At 44.0% G+C, this 16,459-nt stretch overlaps 1 protein-coding gene across 2 annotated transcripts in view; it reads right to left on the bottom strand.

Annotated features, from left to right (window-relative positions):
• The window catches only part of SGPP2 (sphingosine-1-phosphate phosphatase 2), a 33,364-nt gene extending 29,243 nt beyond the window's left edge, over positions 1-4,121 (bottom strand). For both annotated transcript variants that reach the window (XM_032119903.1, XM_032119905.1), the window contains exon 1: positions 3,869-4,121. In XM_032119903.1, the coding sequence (XP_031975794.1) occupies positions 3,869-4,081 (213 nt within the window). In that variant the 5' untranslated portion in view covers positions 4,082-4,121. The remainder of the gene's footprint in view (positions 1-3,868) is intronic.
• Between the last annotated feature and the right edge of the window lie 12,338 nt (positions 4,122-16,459).

The following is a 16,459-nucleotide window of genomic DNA, read 5'->3' as shown; positions in this document are numbered from 1 at the left end:
AGCAAGATCCTGAAGATGAGATGGTAACAAACAGCACACACCTGTCTTTGCAGCCTGTTCTCTGGAGGGGATGCCAGGCTGCTCCCTGGAGAGAGGTTTAAACCTTAAACCAAAAATTGGACACATGCAGGACGGTCAAGCTCCCTTGGCAACCACACCAGGTAGGGGAGATCTGAACATGGAGTACCAGAACACAGGAGTGATGCTGGGGAACGTGAGCCTTGCGCTCAGCCCATTGAAATAAGAAACCGGATCTCATGTTTCCCCAGCTGCAGCTCCAAATGGAGGAGCTTCCAAAAGTTCAGCTGTATTCTCTAGGAGGACAAAGTGTTAGCACCTGAGGCAGAAATGCCTTGCTGCCTGTCCTCCTAGCAGGGTTCCTGGGCTTTTTTCATAAGGGTTTGCTTCTCCTGCTGAACCTACCACCAACTTACTGCTGCACGGAAAGAGACACAATGTGAAACCAAGTAAGCCTGCAAAACAATTTTAAAAGAAAATGCAAGACTCTGAGGCTGATGAAAAAATCTATTGCAAGGAATCACCACAGAAGACAGACCTTGACTCAGACTCTAGAGCAAGCATGCTTCAAATTACCAGCCATCCCATCACAGCAAAAGCAGTGTTTTCATCTATATCTTGCAAGTAATTCACGACATTTTTTGGGACTGTGCTGAGATGAACGTGCAGTTTGTACCTACCTTCTCTGTTTCTGTTACCATCACCTGGCTGTTATCCTGGTTATTATCCTCCTCACCTACGGCACGAGCAAGAACCATGCAATCACTAATCATCATCAGGCAGGTTGTAAACATTGCTCCAGTTCGGAGCAGTTCTGACGGTTAAGGAATAACTACAATGTAAACATGAACTGTACTCACTCAAAGGCAGGAAGACAGATCTTGAGATGATAAAGCATCCGGGAAAGGAAGAGTGGAGAAAGGCAAACAAATCTCTACAAAGAACTTTGAGTAGAAGATTACTTTTTTTCTTTGTTCCCTTTCATTCAGGCTATCAATTTCAGGAGCAGGAGATTAGAGATAAGCAAAGCTCCACTTTTTAAAAATATGTAGCCTTTATTTGGCCGCTCACAGGACACCAGAGAAGGGTTCAGGTAGTAAGTTGGTGTTTTTAAGAGCACAACTTGAGGATTTCATACAAAGTGTCGGGAAAAGATACCTTTTAAGCTGTTCCAGAAATAAATTCCTTGTGAAACAAACTAATAATAGAAAGCAGCACAGAAAAGAAAGTAGTATTAGCTAGAGACGGGATAATTACAAGCAGTTTCTCTCTTGTCTTCTGTAGTAGTAAACCAAGTCAGTTTCTCCACTAAAAGCCCATAGATTCAATGCCTAGTCCAAGCCAGGACATAAACCCAGTTAGTGTGTTGGACTAGCACCATTCTGTATCTTCCACAGATACCAGAGTTCTCATGTGAGGTATTAAAAAGTGTTTCTAAATGGTCTGGTAACCAAGGAACATCAAGAACATGAGCTAGGTGACTGATTCAATGTTTAAGAAGCACATGCAGCCACAGCTCTCACATCTAAGCATTTCATTCCGTGTCTCATCTCATGGCAACTCCTGTGGGCAGACAGGACTGATTTACAAAGATTCAGACACACAGCCACTCATGCTGCTGCTGACCACTGTAATCAGGCCTTGTGGCCTTTTTTTTCTTTTAACATTTAATCTCCAGGTTAAAGAAGATGCTGAAGAATCACGAGCAGCACTTCTGGCACAAATGTATGCAATAATTAAAAGCCTCCTTCTTCCAGAGGAAGAGCTGTTCTGTCTTTTTACCCTCTTGAGGCACCCTGTTTTCTCTCCACGGCATCTCCCCCTACCAGGTGTGTCCATCCCCTCCCAAACTGCCACCAGCTACTAGCCCTCAGTTCCCTCTCCCCAAAATCTCTCCAGCTGGGCCACCCTGGCACACAATCCAGCCCATGTCAGATGCAGGGACCTGAGACCTGGCACTGAAGAAAGGGGGAATGTTCTGGAGAGATGGAGCTGTGGCAGTCCCATCATCCAGTAAGCCATTCACATCATCTTCACTGCATGCAATATACTCTGTTTTTACAGGTATACCTTAGTGATTGTCCAAGAACTTACATGGGAGAACCTGAGAACCTTGAAGACAGTCGTGACAGTAAAGACAAAGCAGTGTGAAAGTTACTACCTCATAGAAATCAACTTGACAAGGACTTTGAAACTCCCAAGTTTCAGGAAGGGATGGATGAGCACAGAGCCACACAAGGTCACCAGGAGGGAGATGCAGGAGCAGCACTTTAGCACCTTTATGCAAACATGTGCAGCTAACAGCAAGAAAATGCCACTGTCCATAGAGAATTTATGGGCAAGGAATTTCCCATGTAAATGAAATTCCTAAACCTGCTTATTTGCAGATACATCAGGGTAACCCCAGGTCATTTAGCAACAAAGCAGGGGGTCTGAGCCTTAGCCTAAGGGAGATCCAAATTCACTTTTCACATTTCTTGTCAGGTTGCAGAAGACCCTCCTTGTAAAAGTGGACTTTTCATTTCCAGTTTCGATAAAAAGGAACAGAGAGACCCTGTCTTTTATAATTCTAGTCCTTCATTGAAACACTGTTCAAGCCATTACTCCCATCTGCATTTTGGGGATGTTTGAACCCAGCTTTCGTATTTCAGAAGTGAGTGTCCTAATTCTGCAGAAACAAACCCTTCTGCTACTATCTCCAAGTTTCACGGAGTCTCACCTGGAACCCATTCACCCTTCACATAAAAGTAATTGTGCCTTACTTTGTGAAACCCAAAACAATAGCTCAAGGTGAACAGCTACATTCACGGAGCATTAACTTCGACGGGATTTTAGTATCAACACTGCTACGTGAACTACGTCGTTGTTCAAAAGAAAGCAGTGATAATAAATCTTTTAGTGAATTATCTGCATAATTTACCCGAAATAGAGCTTACTGTAGTTCAGAAGTGAACAGACTGAGCAACATCTAGTTGAGAAAGAATCAAGAAGCAGCTAAGGAAGAATTTTAGATGCTTGAAATGAGAATCTGGGCACTGGATGTGGAACAGGGAAGGGCAACATAGTATGAAAGGGAAGGAGTGGTAGAGTTGTGACATTCACGGCTGGTCCATGTTTATATTGCAGGTAGAGTTTGGAAGCCCATTATCACACCTGATTTCCAAAAGGCACCACAAGGCGATCTGCTAATGAATTCAAGTCATTACAGTAAGAGAAAAAGCAGGTCGTCCGACCTGTACACATGGGTTGCATCATATCTTCCCTGTTCCCTTCTGATACGCAAGGGAATTACAGACCGTGCCGGGAAACGCCGCGACCTGCCTGGCCAGCGGGAAGCGCTGGGCGCTGAGCCAGGCTCCATGGCACCTCGGCTGCACTGAGCAGGGACGAGCCACTCGGAGCCCAGGCCGGGCGGGGCCGGCTGCGGGCACAGCTCCACCCGATGCGGACAGCAGGGGCCGGGGACAGCCCAGCACCGCCGCAGGTGCGCCCCGCACGGAGAGAGACCCGCGGGGAACAGAGTTGCTCCCTCCCAGCCGCATCCCGGGGAGAGGCTGCGGTGTCCCGCAGGCCCCTCTACAGGCAGCTCCCGCTGGCACCGACCGCCCCATTCCGGGGGCGTCAACCATGGGGGAGCGCGGAGAACCCAAAGACGCCGCCCCCGCGGGGCCGGGATGGGCTGCGGCACTGCACAGCGCTCCCCGTTCGCAGCCCAAACCCTTTTTCCCTCCTCCCAGCACCGGCCCGGGCAGGCGGCGGGATGCGGAGAGACCCTCCCGGGGCGTCCCTGCGCGCACAGTGCCGGGGGAGGCTCTGCTGAGTCACAGCCGGGGCCCCCCGCCGCACTCACCTGCGGGCCGCGGCCGCTCCGCACCCCGCCGGGGGGAGCGCGGCCGGCGCCGGCCGGGCAGCGCAGCGCGCCCGCTCCATTGCAGGCGCCGCGGTCCCGGGGCCCCTCCGCGGGGTCGCCGCCGCCCTCGTCGCCGGCGAGGAAGAGCCCGCAGGAGCGCTGGAAGCGCGCCACGGGCTGGGAGCAGCGCAGGGTGCCCAGCAGGCGGGCCATGCTGCCGCCAGCCTCCGCGCAGCGCGGCCCCAGCGCGCCCCGCCGGCCGCGGGCAGGTGCGCCCGCCCCGCCCCTCCTCACAGGTGCGCCCGCCCCGCCCCGCCCCCGGCACAGGTGCCATGACCCGCCCCGCACAGGTACGCTGCCCCGCCCGGGAGCGCCCCTTGCCGGCCGGGCCCTGCGCTTCCCCTCCCGGGCTCCCAACCCCGCGGCCCCTCCTGGCGAGGACAGGACATTCAGCGTGTTCCTTTCTTTGGTGTTTTTCCTGCCGTGATGGCCTTGGTAGGAAAAACAGAGAAGAATATAATCTGTTTCTCTTTCATTAAGAAAGCACCACAAGGTGCTTTTTTAACTCGAAGATAGAATGCCCTGAATCACACCGAGATCTTTGGGGAAAAACACTTAGACATGGATGCCCATGGCTCATCATGGGCTCATCTCCTGTCTATTCATCTATTGGGTGTAAAATATGCCCTGAGTTGTCCCTGGTTTCATTTTGTCCAGTTTTGGAATCAGCTTTTAATTCCTTTCCCAATTATTTGCACACCTACATGTGTACATCACACATACACGTACACCTATAAGGATATATCTTTAAATATTTTCTCCCTTGGATACAGCTGCGGAGTTTCCCACAGAAACAGAGGAGTTATCACTTGGAAGATGCCCCTCAAGCTCTGGGGCTACAAACCTTTCCACAGGTGGTCCTTGCTGATTCCCACTTTTGAAACATTTAGGACCTTAGTTCCATCAGTGCATTTTTTTTTTTTCGAACAGCCCAGTTCTATTCCCAGATATATATTTTGTACAAGGATTGCACAATCATCATTTGCTCAACATAGACTCATTTAAAGTTTGTTCGGGTTTTTTTCATTCTCAAATATCCCAAATTATGCAAGATTGCATGAAGGCTTTTCTTTCCAGAGCTCTTGGAAACCAAAGCTGTGTTCCTTTGCTTTTTAGCAAGTCAGTGTCTCCCTGTGCCACAGTTTGGGCTGCTCATAGGAGATGCTCACCCAGGCCCTGTGAGTGCCACTGCTCTCGAGATGGCAGAGACATCTCATCACCCAGCCTGGGCTGGGGCCAGGCCAGCCCATAGCCATGGGCCATGTGGCGTCTGTGAGGAATCCCGGGGACAGCTCTCCATCACCCCCATCCACATGCCACGGCAGACTTCATAGATCTCATCTAATTGTTTGCATGATTCGTTTTCTTTTATCTTCTCCAAACACAATCTTCTATCGTTAGAGGTTTGCCCAGCCTCCAGGTGACAGGATGTTTCAGGTGCTTTCCTCACTGCTGGTATGTGCACACTCAGCCCTGGCTGTGATGAGAGGGTTTCTCTGTCAGCAGAACCAGCTCAAAGGGACTGAAGAGGGAGGCAGCCTGAGCCCACTTGGTTATGTGTTTGCACCCTTTTACTTGGGGGAACTATTTTGTTTGCTTCTGGGTTTGTTTTTTAATAGCTGTAAAATTTACTAGGTGCACTCATAAGTATCTGGGAAACATTTATCTTCTTTTTCCTGCTTCTTGGATATGTGAAAAATCCACAAGCATGGACTTTTAATTTAAAATTGCATTAATTGCATTTAATTTAAAATATGCATTAATTGCATATTAAGCAATATGCTTAATTCATTCTATACAGACTGACTTCAGTAAAGCTGGATGCATTCAAATCATAGTCCCTTCATGGTTATTTTCGCTGTGTTACAGAAAGAGTCTTCAAAACTATTTCATTCTTATTTTGTCCACCTATATGACAACATGTACAAAAGTTTGTAACATGTTAATTTGAAGAGTAAAATTACAGCCCTGCTGGTGCAGCTGGGAGCCTTGCCACTGATGCCAGTGGGATAGGATCTCACCCAGGAACACAGAGGAAAGCAGGAATGAAAATGCATGGCCAGGGCCAGCACTCAGTGGGTATTTTAAATCATCTCTTTGTCAACCACAAGTCAATATTTATCTGATCTGCCTACATAGTTATGTCCTTATAATACTTCCCAGTATTAATTTAATATAGGTATTAAAATAGAACTAACCATTCACAGCCATCTTCTCCCTAATTCCTCTTCAGGTGCGCACTTAGGTTAGTGGGAGTGCATCTCAGTGAGCATGTCAGCATTCAGCTGATGAGAATTCAAGCTTTATTAATCAAACTTACTCTAAACTTAATAGAAGGGAAAAATAAGGGGGAAATTTCTACTTATTGTTAATTTTGATATGCCTTTTCCATGTATTGGAATCAACATGAGTAATTACAAGTATTATGTGAGCTGATAATGGAAGTCTGCGACCCTTTTTTTTGCTGTGGAAAGTGAAGGGATTTGTGGGAGTTATGTTCCTAATACAGACTGGTTTCTGGAGTGAAGGAAACATTTCAGGTCCAGTTTCACAGAATTATAGAATATCCTGGCTTGGAAGGGACTGACAGGGACTGTCAAAGTCCAGCTCCTGACCCAACACAGGACAGCCCCAAGAGTCACACCGTGTGCCTGAGAGCAATGTCCACATGCTTCTTGAACTCTGGCAGGCTTGGTGCTGTGACTGCTTCCCTGGGGAGCCTGTTTGGTGCCCAACCACCCTCTGGGGGAAAACTGTTTTCCCAGTATCTTACCTAATCCTGCCTTGTCTCAGCCTCTTGCTGTTTCCTCGGGTCCTGTCACTGGGCACTAGAGGGCAGAGATCAGTGTCTGCCCTTCCACTTCCCCTGGTGAGGAAGCTGCAGACTGTGATGAGGCCTCCTTCCAGTCTTCTCTCCAGGATGAACAAGCCAAGAGACCTCAGCTGTTTCTCACATGGCTTCCCTGCTAGACCATTCACCATTTTCATAGGTTTAGGACACAAAGAAAATTCATTAATGGCTTTTGGACATTTTCTTAGGAAGATAATGATCAATCTGATCAAACTGCCTCTAACACCTCCCCTCAACCAATTTTTTAACCAACTGGCAAATACAAACTACACTGATTACAGGAACAGAGGTTTCCCCAGACTCACGCTCCTGTGGTTTTAGGGAAAAATTGCAGTGGAATAGCAGAGACACAGCTTGAGCTGCCTGATGACCCCAGTCAGGACACACTTATTTCCAGGCAATTCCACCTCTTGTCTATCCAGTACCAAACAGACACAGCTGCAGGATACAGCAGCATGGTTGTGGGGGGACCAGGCAGAGGGAAATTGACAAGCTTCCAGGATGGAGCAGAGGGTCATAGGAAGGACCACAGCACATGAGTGGGAGGTGTTTGGGCCACGGAGAGGATGAAGGATTTGAGGAGAGAAGCAAGGGCAGAAGACTGAAAATGTCTAGTAATGTAAAAATGTAAAAATCTATAGGAACCTTATTTTACCATTTCTACTGCTCACAGAATGACTTGTTTACTCTTGCTTAAAGCAAGAGTATGATTCATTCATCTTCTATTCCCTTTATGGAACAATGTTCTAATGGCCTTTGTCTGAGACTTACCTCCCATTATTTCTGATGGGCAAGGAAAATACTCAGGATATGGCTTATTGAAATATTTGCTTTAGAAACAATCCCCCTCCCCCCTCCAGATTTAACAAATAAAAAAATTCAAGAACTGTCCCACACTTTGTGTGGCCCATACAGATTTCCAGAAATTTAGAAAGGCAACTTTCTGTAAAACCAGTGGAATCAATGTCACTGCAAAAGACTAGATGACTAGGATTCTGAGAGTGTTTAAAAGAAGTTATTTATAAACTCTAAGTTTATAAATAGCAACAAAAGCATTTAAAGCTTTTTTCTAGTGAAAGTGCCTCATCCAGAGCCAAACTATCTCATTAATAGCTGGTTAGTATTTAGCTACATTTTCACAAGGGAAGAAAATCACCCCTGGGCTGAGGAAAAGAAGGAAAGACGAGAATACAAAGAATAATTTTTGAGAAAGCTGAGAATAATGCCTTGTGCTGAAGGCATTTCCTTAACAACAATGGGTGTCATTGTCATGATGGTGGGTAATTTTGCCTTCAGCATCAACAAAGTTAAGAGTGAAATACAAATTCCAGGGCTGGGGGTGGATGATGATGCTGGGAGAACATAGCTCAGTTTTCAGGTGTCAGCCTGAGTTTGCAATCCTGACAGCCAGAAAAGCCTTGTTTTCCCTCATAAGCTGAGGGAATGGGTCTGGAGGAGCAAAATATGAGCACAACTTTTACTGTCACTCTACAGACAGCAACCACATTTCACTGTGGAGGATCATACTCAGAGTTACTTCGGCTGAGATCCCTCTGAGGAGGCTGTGGCTTATTAGCTACAAACACAATGTCAGAATCACAGTTTTGCAAACAAAAAACTACTGAAGTGACAGGAACATGAACAAATTGAAGCCTCCACTGAAACTGCTTCAGTAGGCAGAGAGCCACTGCATGATGAGATGTCTCTGGTACCGGGAAGAGGCCTTGGCAGTATCTCTGATACCTGGAGGGGTGATGAAGATTTGGCAGGGCAGAGCTACAATGTCAGCACACTGGGACCTGGGACCACTGAACTTGGCAGTGGGATGTGGGCTGTACCAGAGAGAGGGGTGGCACTCAGAAATCCCAGACACAGAGATCCTTTGGCCATGCAGTGAATACAGAATTCCCACCAACTCATGGAGTTCCACAGCACATTGCATTTAAACAGGTTTGAATAAATTTTCTCTTCAACTTCATCTCAGTGTTTTCATTATCCTCAGTCATTTTCTCAGCATACTTAGAGCCCAACTCTTACTTTCATCTTCCTTCACCATTTTTTGTCAATTTGCATTTTTTATTGTTTATACTGAGAAATAAACCATTTAAATTTTTATGTTTTAATACCACAAAGTATATGAAAGTTTTCTGTAAGACTTCTGCTTTTTCATTCTACTTAGTTGACAAGCTACTGAACACATTATTTTGGATCTGAGACTTTCAGTACTGAATGTCAGACCCAGCCACCCACTAACCTCACAGGCAACAAAATGGAGATTTCTCAGATTAGCTGGAAGAACAGAAGATTTTGAAATATGGTTGAGAGATGAAAAAATTCTGTAGGAAGTGCCCTTGGAAACCAGCACATGAGAGCTGTGGTTTTCACAGCACCTGATTTTTTTGCTTTTGATTTAATGCGTATCAAAGGTTAAATAAAATCCAATTTGAAGAAATGTTTTTAGAAAAAAAAATTCAAGAAAGCTCAATAAAGAAAGAAACTCAACAGGAGCCTGAACAGCTGTAACGGGTCTCAAGTCTGCATGTTTTGTAGGCCTTTTCTGACTAAGAGAAAATGTTTTCTATGCCAATACCTTCATTAGTTTAGCTGAGTGATACAGGAAGATTGGAACCTGTGATACCTCTGCAGCCTTTGATGCACTGAACACACAGCAATTGTCATTGCACAGGTGGTCTGAAAATGTAAAGCTCCAGCACACAGTGTGTGTTAAATACATCAGTCCTTTGGGGTCCAAACTGGTCATTGACTTTAGGCATGGAGGAAAATGGAACTGTAGACCCATTTGTTAATAATTCTCACATAATTTTATTATAATACAGTTATTTTATATATGTGTGGTCATATTTTCAGTTTTAGAGAACGTAAGTGCAAAAGCAAAGCAAATTTTAGAACTTGGGAAGATGAATGCATCTCCAGAAACTGCAAGAAAGGGAATGTGCTGAAGCTGTGGCTGCTGTCTTGAGTAGAAATAATTGACTTTTCTGTTTGCAGCACAAGTAACCAGATAATTCTACGTAATTGCTTATGATTTGCCTTGCTTGAAATGGTATTGCTAATTTCCAGCAAAGATTAGCATGTTATTTAAATAATTATTCTGCACCATATCACTTGGACACTTCAATTGCATGCACATCTACTGTGAAATTCCTAGAGGTATTCTCAATGTTTCTGGTTATTTGTAGGCTATGCCAGACCTTTGCTATTGCAGTGTTTTTGGAAACAACAGCAGCAGAAGAATTAATAATGCTGTATTGAAATGACAAACTTAACCCCTAAGAATTTTTAAAAACTTAACTATCTTAAGAGTTGACCTGTCTAATTATCTTATTGAAAATACCATATACCAGCCCTCTGGAAAAAAAAAATTATTGTCTCAATGACAGTCTAGGCTTAAAATGGTTAAAACTTCTCTTTCTCTGAGCTGAGTGTTGCCTCAATGTAGTTGAAACTGTGGAAAGGGTTTTGAGTCTTTTTTTTGCAGCCGCTCCCATGATCTGGTGATCTCTGCTTACAACAGTCAGTGCCTGCACTGAAGGGGTGGCACAAAGACAAGGGAATTCAGCAGGTTCTGTAAATCATTCCTGTAAAAGCGTCTGGGAGGGTCTTTGCTAAGGGTGACCAGCTCCAGATCCTTACAACCAGCTCCCCTGGAAATGGTCAGGCTGGTAGCACACCTTTGCTGAAGAGTCAAGAGCACTGCTGGAAGGGCACAGCTGAGCAAGCATGCTTTCCCTTTGCTTGCTTTATTCTGAGACATCTCCTGGCATGGGCTCTTCAATGAATCCTCATTCAGCAACTGTAAAAATGGAGACAAGATTACAATTCTCGAGTAATTATTATCAAATACAGAGTAATACCCTACTTTTTACAACTGCCTTTCCCTTCAAGAAAGCCATTATTCTGGGAAAATCAGGTTTGCTCCCAGCCCACATGCACAGCAGGAAGCCTGAGCACAGTGTGCTGCCTTTGAGCAGTCAGCTGCATACAAAACTGAACTAAAACTGTGGGAAAGGAGCTCCTGATTTTAACCCTGAGGCTTTTCTGGGGCACAGTAATTGATACTCACCAGTGCTGGGGAGCAGTGGTTTATCTTCCCCTGTCAGAGACCACTTCCAAATGCCCTCTGTACACAGCACGCTCACCATGGTTCTCCCTCCTGTTCAGAGCAGAGGATGGATTTGAAAGCCAGGTGCCTCTCTGCCCTGCCCCTTGAGAGCTTCTCCTTTGTGGCGCCTTACATGGATCAAACTTCCTGCCATCATCTCTAAAGCTGCAGCTTTATGTCTTCCAAATGTTTATCCCTGCATTATGGCAGCATGAGTCACTGCTGCCAAACACTTGTTTGGAATGCAACAGACGGAGGGTTCTTTTCTTTCCTCTAAAATCTATTTGCAGTACGGAGCTGGGCACTGCCAGGGCAGATCAACCTGGCCATCAGGATTGTTTGGTCCCTGCAGAGACTCAGCCAACCAAAAGCATCCTGTCAAGGGCAACAGAAGCTTTTGCTGGGAGCTGCTGACCTCTTAAATTATTGTTTTTCAGGCTATTTATGAGTTTCAGCAAAAAGCCTGTTCAGGAGTGAACAGACCAGAGAAAAAAGGGCGGGAGTGGAAAATGAGCAAAGAAATGGACTGAGATTTGTGCAGCCAGTTCATAGATTTATTTTATCCTTAGTTCATATATTAATTTTGTTTGCACGCATGAACTTTGTATAACTAATGCCTTTTAAACCACTAAAAAATATATGCTCAGTCAATTCATTCAACTATGAACAGCTTTGAAATTCTCTACTTTTCATTCTATGCCACCCACATTACAGATGTCATCCTAAAACCATAAATAGCTCTTGGATTTTTCTGCTTTATTTCTACTATTTACATGACAAACCTTAATGCCATTGATCCTATTTTAAAGACAGCAAAAAATCCCACATCCATATGTCAGCGCTGTAACATTGATTGACTGGCAGTAAAACAGGAAGGATACATATGCACATTTTTTAAGGTATAGTAGATAGAAACAACCATTAGGAGTTCTGACAGCATTTGCTTTGATTCATTAAAAATAATACAAGTTAGCCACTTCAAATAGTGGAAGCTGTGAAATTAACTGTACAGGGCAGTGGGAAAAACCTTTAATGTTCTGTGAATTTGCCCTGATTCTAGCAACGACTACTCAGGTTCTGATGAAGCAGGGACACTGCTGTTCTTACACGTGGATAAATGAAGCTGACTGTTTCTTTCAGGTGTGACCAGTGTGATTCCAGAGCTCGAGTCTGTCCTGCCCTTTCTGAAGCAGTTTGCAAACCCTTAAAAATGTGACCATCTTTGGACTAGTGGAAGGAAAACAGGAAACGGGGCCCATATGGAGGACAGAAATACAGAGCTAAGCTCCATTTAGAGACCTCTTTGTGGAGACATCACTGAATTGGGGGCAGTCAGACTGAGCAGGGGACTTGCCTAGGCAGCTCCCTCATCCCTCTTCAGAACAGAGTCATAAATGATGTTTCACCTCTAATAACTTATAGTAGGAGTGATTTTCTACTATACCTCATTCCAGACCAAACATTTTGCTGTTGAAATGTATTTAAACACCACCAAATGGCAGGCTAAGGGGTTTTTTGAGCTTTTTTTTTTTGCAGGAGAGAAATATGGCCATACGTTGTTATCTCCCTTTAATGCCGATACTATCAACTACATGTATGGTTATTTTAATATTATTTTTATCTATTTCAGTAAAATATTTCCTCTGCATCAACCTTTTTAATGTCAGATGTCATCTGAGAGGTGTTCAACCACACCTGAGAGGAGCTGCTACACCCTCTGACTGGGAGGATGGATGTTGGGGCAGCATTTACCATGGCTCTTGCACACACACTGTGCAAGCCAATAAGACTTGAGACATCCAGTGATTGTTTTAGAGAAGACATCAATGCCCATGCCATTATCACTCTATATATTTGCGCTCATTTGGGGAATATGCACTTTTGAAAAGCGATGGCAACATACAGAGAACTTTAAACTATGACTGTTGACCATCCACCACAGATTATCCATCTGGCTGGCAGCTTTCCTGGCAATGGCTGAAGAGAAAATCAGGTTTTAACTCCCTTCCTTAGTGGTTATGAGGTCTCTTGCAGTGCAAGAGTTTAGAGAAGTTGCATTCCTTGGGTGCTTTCTTGCATTAGCATCTACAAATCCAAACCACAACTCTTAATGTTCAAGCTTCCTGCAAAATTATTACAGAAACTTGGGATAAACTTCTGAAATCTTATTTGAAGCCTCAGGCAGTCAAAGAGACAAGACAACATAAATAAATAAACCAAAAATATTGATCTAAATACATTGGGTAAAAATGTTTCTCTGAGATTATGGGATAAGATTTTTGAGGGCAGAAATGTTTACAGAGACCTGAAGTGGCCCTAAGAAAAATTCACTCAAATATGGTATTTTTCTCTCTACACAAAAACCCCTAGTCAATATAGATCACATCTCCTAAAATGAGACATATGTTGATTTCTAGCAGGAAAAACAAATTTTCTCTTCTGTTTTTGATAAAATCATCCAAAGGTCTCTTTTGAAGTCACTGCCAAACTAAGCTTGTTTTTTACTGATTTTATAATCTTCATATGAAAGGCTTGATCTGTAATGGAAACTCAGCCTGGATCCTGATTATATTCCCTCAGGTCTAAAAGTGGGAAACTTGTGTATGCAGGGCCTGATTCTTTACTCGCTAAGGAAGGTATAACTGGAATAACTGCAATGAATCCAGTGGAATTCTTCCAAACTGGCATTTACTACTGGGTCTACAAATCTAGTCAACGTTTTTGTGGGGAAAACAATTGTGAACAAAAAAATGGCAATTTAATCAATTTTCAGTTATTCTTACTCATAAAACTCAGGAACCATACACTCTTCAATTAATGTAATTTAGATTTCAAATTAGGATTAAGGAATCTCTTTCTTGACTCAGTTAGAAACACATTTTTAGGTAACTGAAGAGTTTTCTCTCCAAAGGTTACATCCTGAGTTCTCACCCCCATCAGAAAGACATCCCAGTAGTATGTTGTTTTTGCTACAAAATATTTAATATCTAATCAACCCATTAGAATCAAACTTTGCAACTTCCTTACCAATACCATGAAAATGAGTGGGCCAGCAGCAGGGACAATACAGTAGGAGTATGCCAAGGAACAAATCAGATCTCCCTCTCCTTCTAGAGTTACGGTCACCCCTGGCAGGGCGAGTTCAGAAGTTGGCAGCATCCCCCTTGGCAGTCTCCATCCCTCTGTAGTGCTGGGATCTCTTCACTGTGTCTGAGCCACTTGGCTTGTTCAGCAGAGCCAATTACACTGCTCTTGTATCCCCTCTAAGCCACCTCTTCCAGAGGCTGTGGAGTCCTGGTCTGTCGGGTTTCCTTCATAAGGAAGATCTTCCCAACCCCTGCTCCCTCTTGCTCTTGCCTGAACATTTTCCTTCCTAGAGGAAAGGCACCAAAGCACACACAGTGCTCGGTATGTGGTTGATACTGTGACAAAACAGTGTTTTCTGTTGTCATCTAGAGTTGTTCCTAATTCACCCCGAATGCTTGGTTTTTGCTTTTCTGAGTAATATCTCTTTTAAAAGCAGAGACTGGGCTTCTCCAGGGTTGCAAAGATCCGGGTAGGTTTTAGGCTCATGTCAAGTGATGCTTAAATTTGTTACTTCTTGTGAGAAGATGTTAAAGTTTATTTAAAAACCACAAAAAAAACCCCAACAAACCAACTTCCATGTGCTCACTTCAGCTCAAAACAAACAAATTATATTTTTAATATCTGAATATACACAATAGTATGAATGCAAAAATTTCCAAATTCTTCACCTGCTTCTCATTCTGAATTGATTCAAGCACATATGCATAATATTGTGGTCTGAGCAATAGTAGTTATTTCCAAGCTGTCTTAAAAAAAAAATTTTCTTGTCATTATCAAGGACGAAAACTTGGCCACTTTGACACTGATGACAAAAAATCTTAACCAGCTTCACTGGCTCAGGATTTCACTTCAGCGATAACCACCCTTATTTTAACTCAAGGTTACTAATGATATCCTGTAACAAAAGCAGTGACCGGAATGTGTACTGTGTTTTCTAAACAGAGCTCCCAAAGGACTAAGTAATCTTTTAAAGTGATTCCACAGACTGTGTCAGTGCAATGCAAGGATATTTGGGTAGCAGTAAGTAACTGCCCAAGAGCTAATAGCCATGCTGGCATTCACTAATTACTCTAATCACCATTAACAATAATTATTCATTTTGTTTTTATCTTTTCCCACCCAGCTGCTTTACTGTGGCCAACACAACTGTAACTTTGAGCTCCAAGGTGCCACTGAGAGACAGCAGTTCCGCATCTGAAAATGCCCTGTTCTGCAGAAATCTCTCTCCTTGCAGAGGCTGCTGTTCCAAACAAGCCCAAACAGGCTCTGCTAGCCCCACACCGATACCTAAATCAGCACCTGATGTTGGATTAAATTTTCACTATTACTCTGGAGTGCAGAAAACACAGTGCTGGCTAAAACAAAGGACTTCCCTGAGGTTTTCCCTCTTTTTCTCTTTTTAGCTTGGTCCTTTTTGAAAAAATCCCAACAGTTAAATCCAAGAATCAAATTCCTGGATTCTAGATTCAGTTATATCATCACCAAAGGGTTTGAAGAAGCGTCATTATCTTAGGAGAAGGTAAATTTTATACAAATTCATTTGTACCTAAAGCTGCAGACAAGCTGGAAGACTGCTCCAATTTAAATACTGTTTTCTAAAAGATTCATTAAATCCCTGCAAACACCCAGGGCAGATCTGCCCTAACACAGTTGCTGCTCCAAGGAGCCATTAATAAAGTGTCCCACCACAAGAGATGGGGGCTCCTTTGGTGTGTGTCACTGCTCTGCACCCCAAGGGACCAAGGGGTGCACAGCTCTGGAGCCCAAACAATCCATCCCAATATTCCCACTGGCTGGATCAAACCCAGGTGTGCACAGGGAAGCCAGAGTCACCTCTGCCCAAACTGCAGTCAGCCCATGTCTGCCATCAGCTTAAACTTCTGAGTTGGGTTTCCTATGGATAGCACGTCTGTGGGGATCTCCTTGTTCAAGCTTAGCTATTTGAGAAGGATATACACCTACTGGACATACCCTCACAATTTCAAATGGTTCCTCACCCTTTCTTAACAGAAGCTTGTCGTGCAGTTCCTGTTTGGAATGTGATGAAAATACATTATGGAAAAGAAATGGATGGGAACAACGAGAAATTATTCCCATCAGAAATTATGCATCACCCCCAGGTTTAAGCCCTCATCCTTTTATTGCCAATAAACCTGTCGCATAATTTGGAATCAGAGTGATGCCAATGAGGGTGTGTCTGTGCTTAGGTCTGCAGGTCAACATCGGGTGAGGAGGAGAAGCTTAAAGCTTAACCTAGGAGAAAAGAGAAAGCAGAGGTGAGTGGTCAGTGAAGGTCTGTCCTTCACACATTTCTCATTTCCTGAGGCAACTGAAATAGGACTGTATTTAGCAGCTACAACACAAGAAAGGCTTTTCTGGGGGGAAAGTGGTGTCAAACATTGTATTCCTGCATCTACTTCTGCATCTTTCCTATTATATACATTAAGAGATTAACATATTTTTATGTCAC

Source organism: Corvus moneduloides, chromosome 10, assembly GCF_009650955.1.
Source record: "Corvus moneduloides isolate bCorMon1 chromosome 10, bCorMon1.pri, whole genome shotgun sequence".
In the NCBI taxonomy this organism is placed as follows: domain Eukaryota; kingdom Metazoa; phylum Chordata; class Aves; order Passeriformes; family Corvidae; genus Corvus; species Corvus moneduloides.
This window is presented reverse-complemented; position numbering and strand designations above follow the sequence as displayed.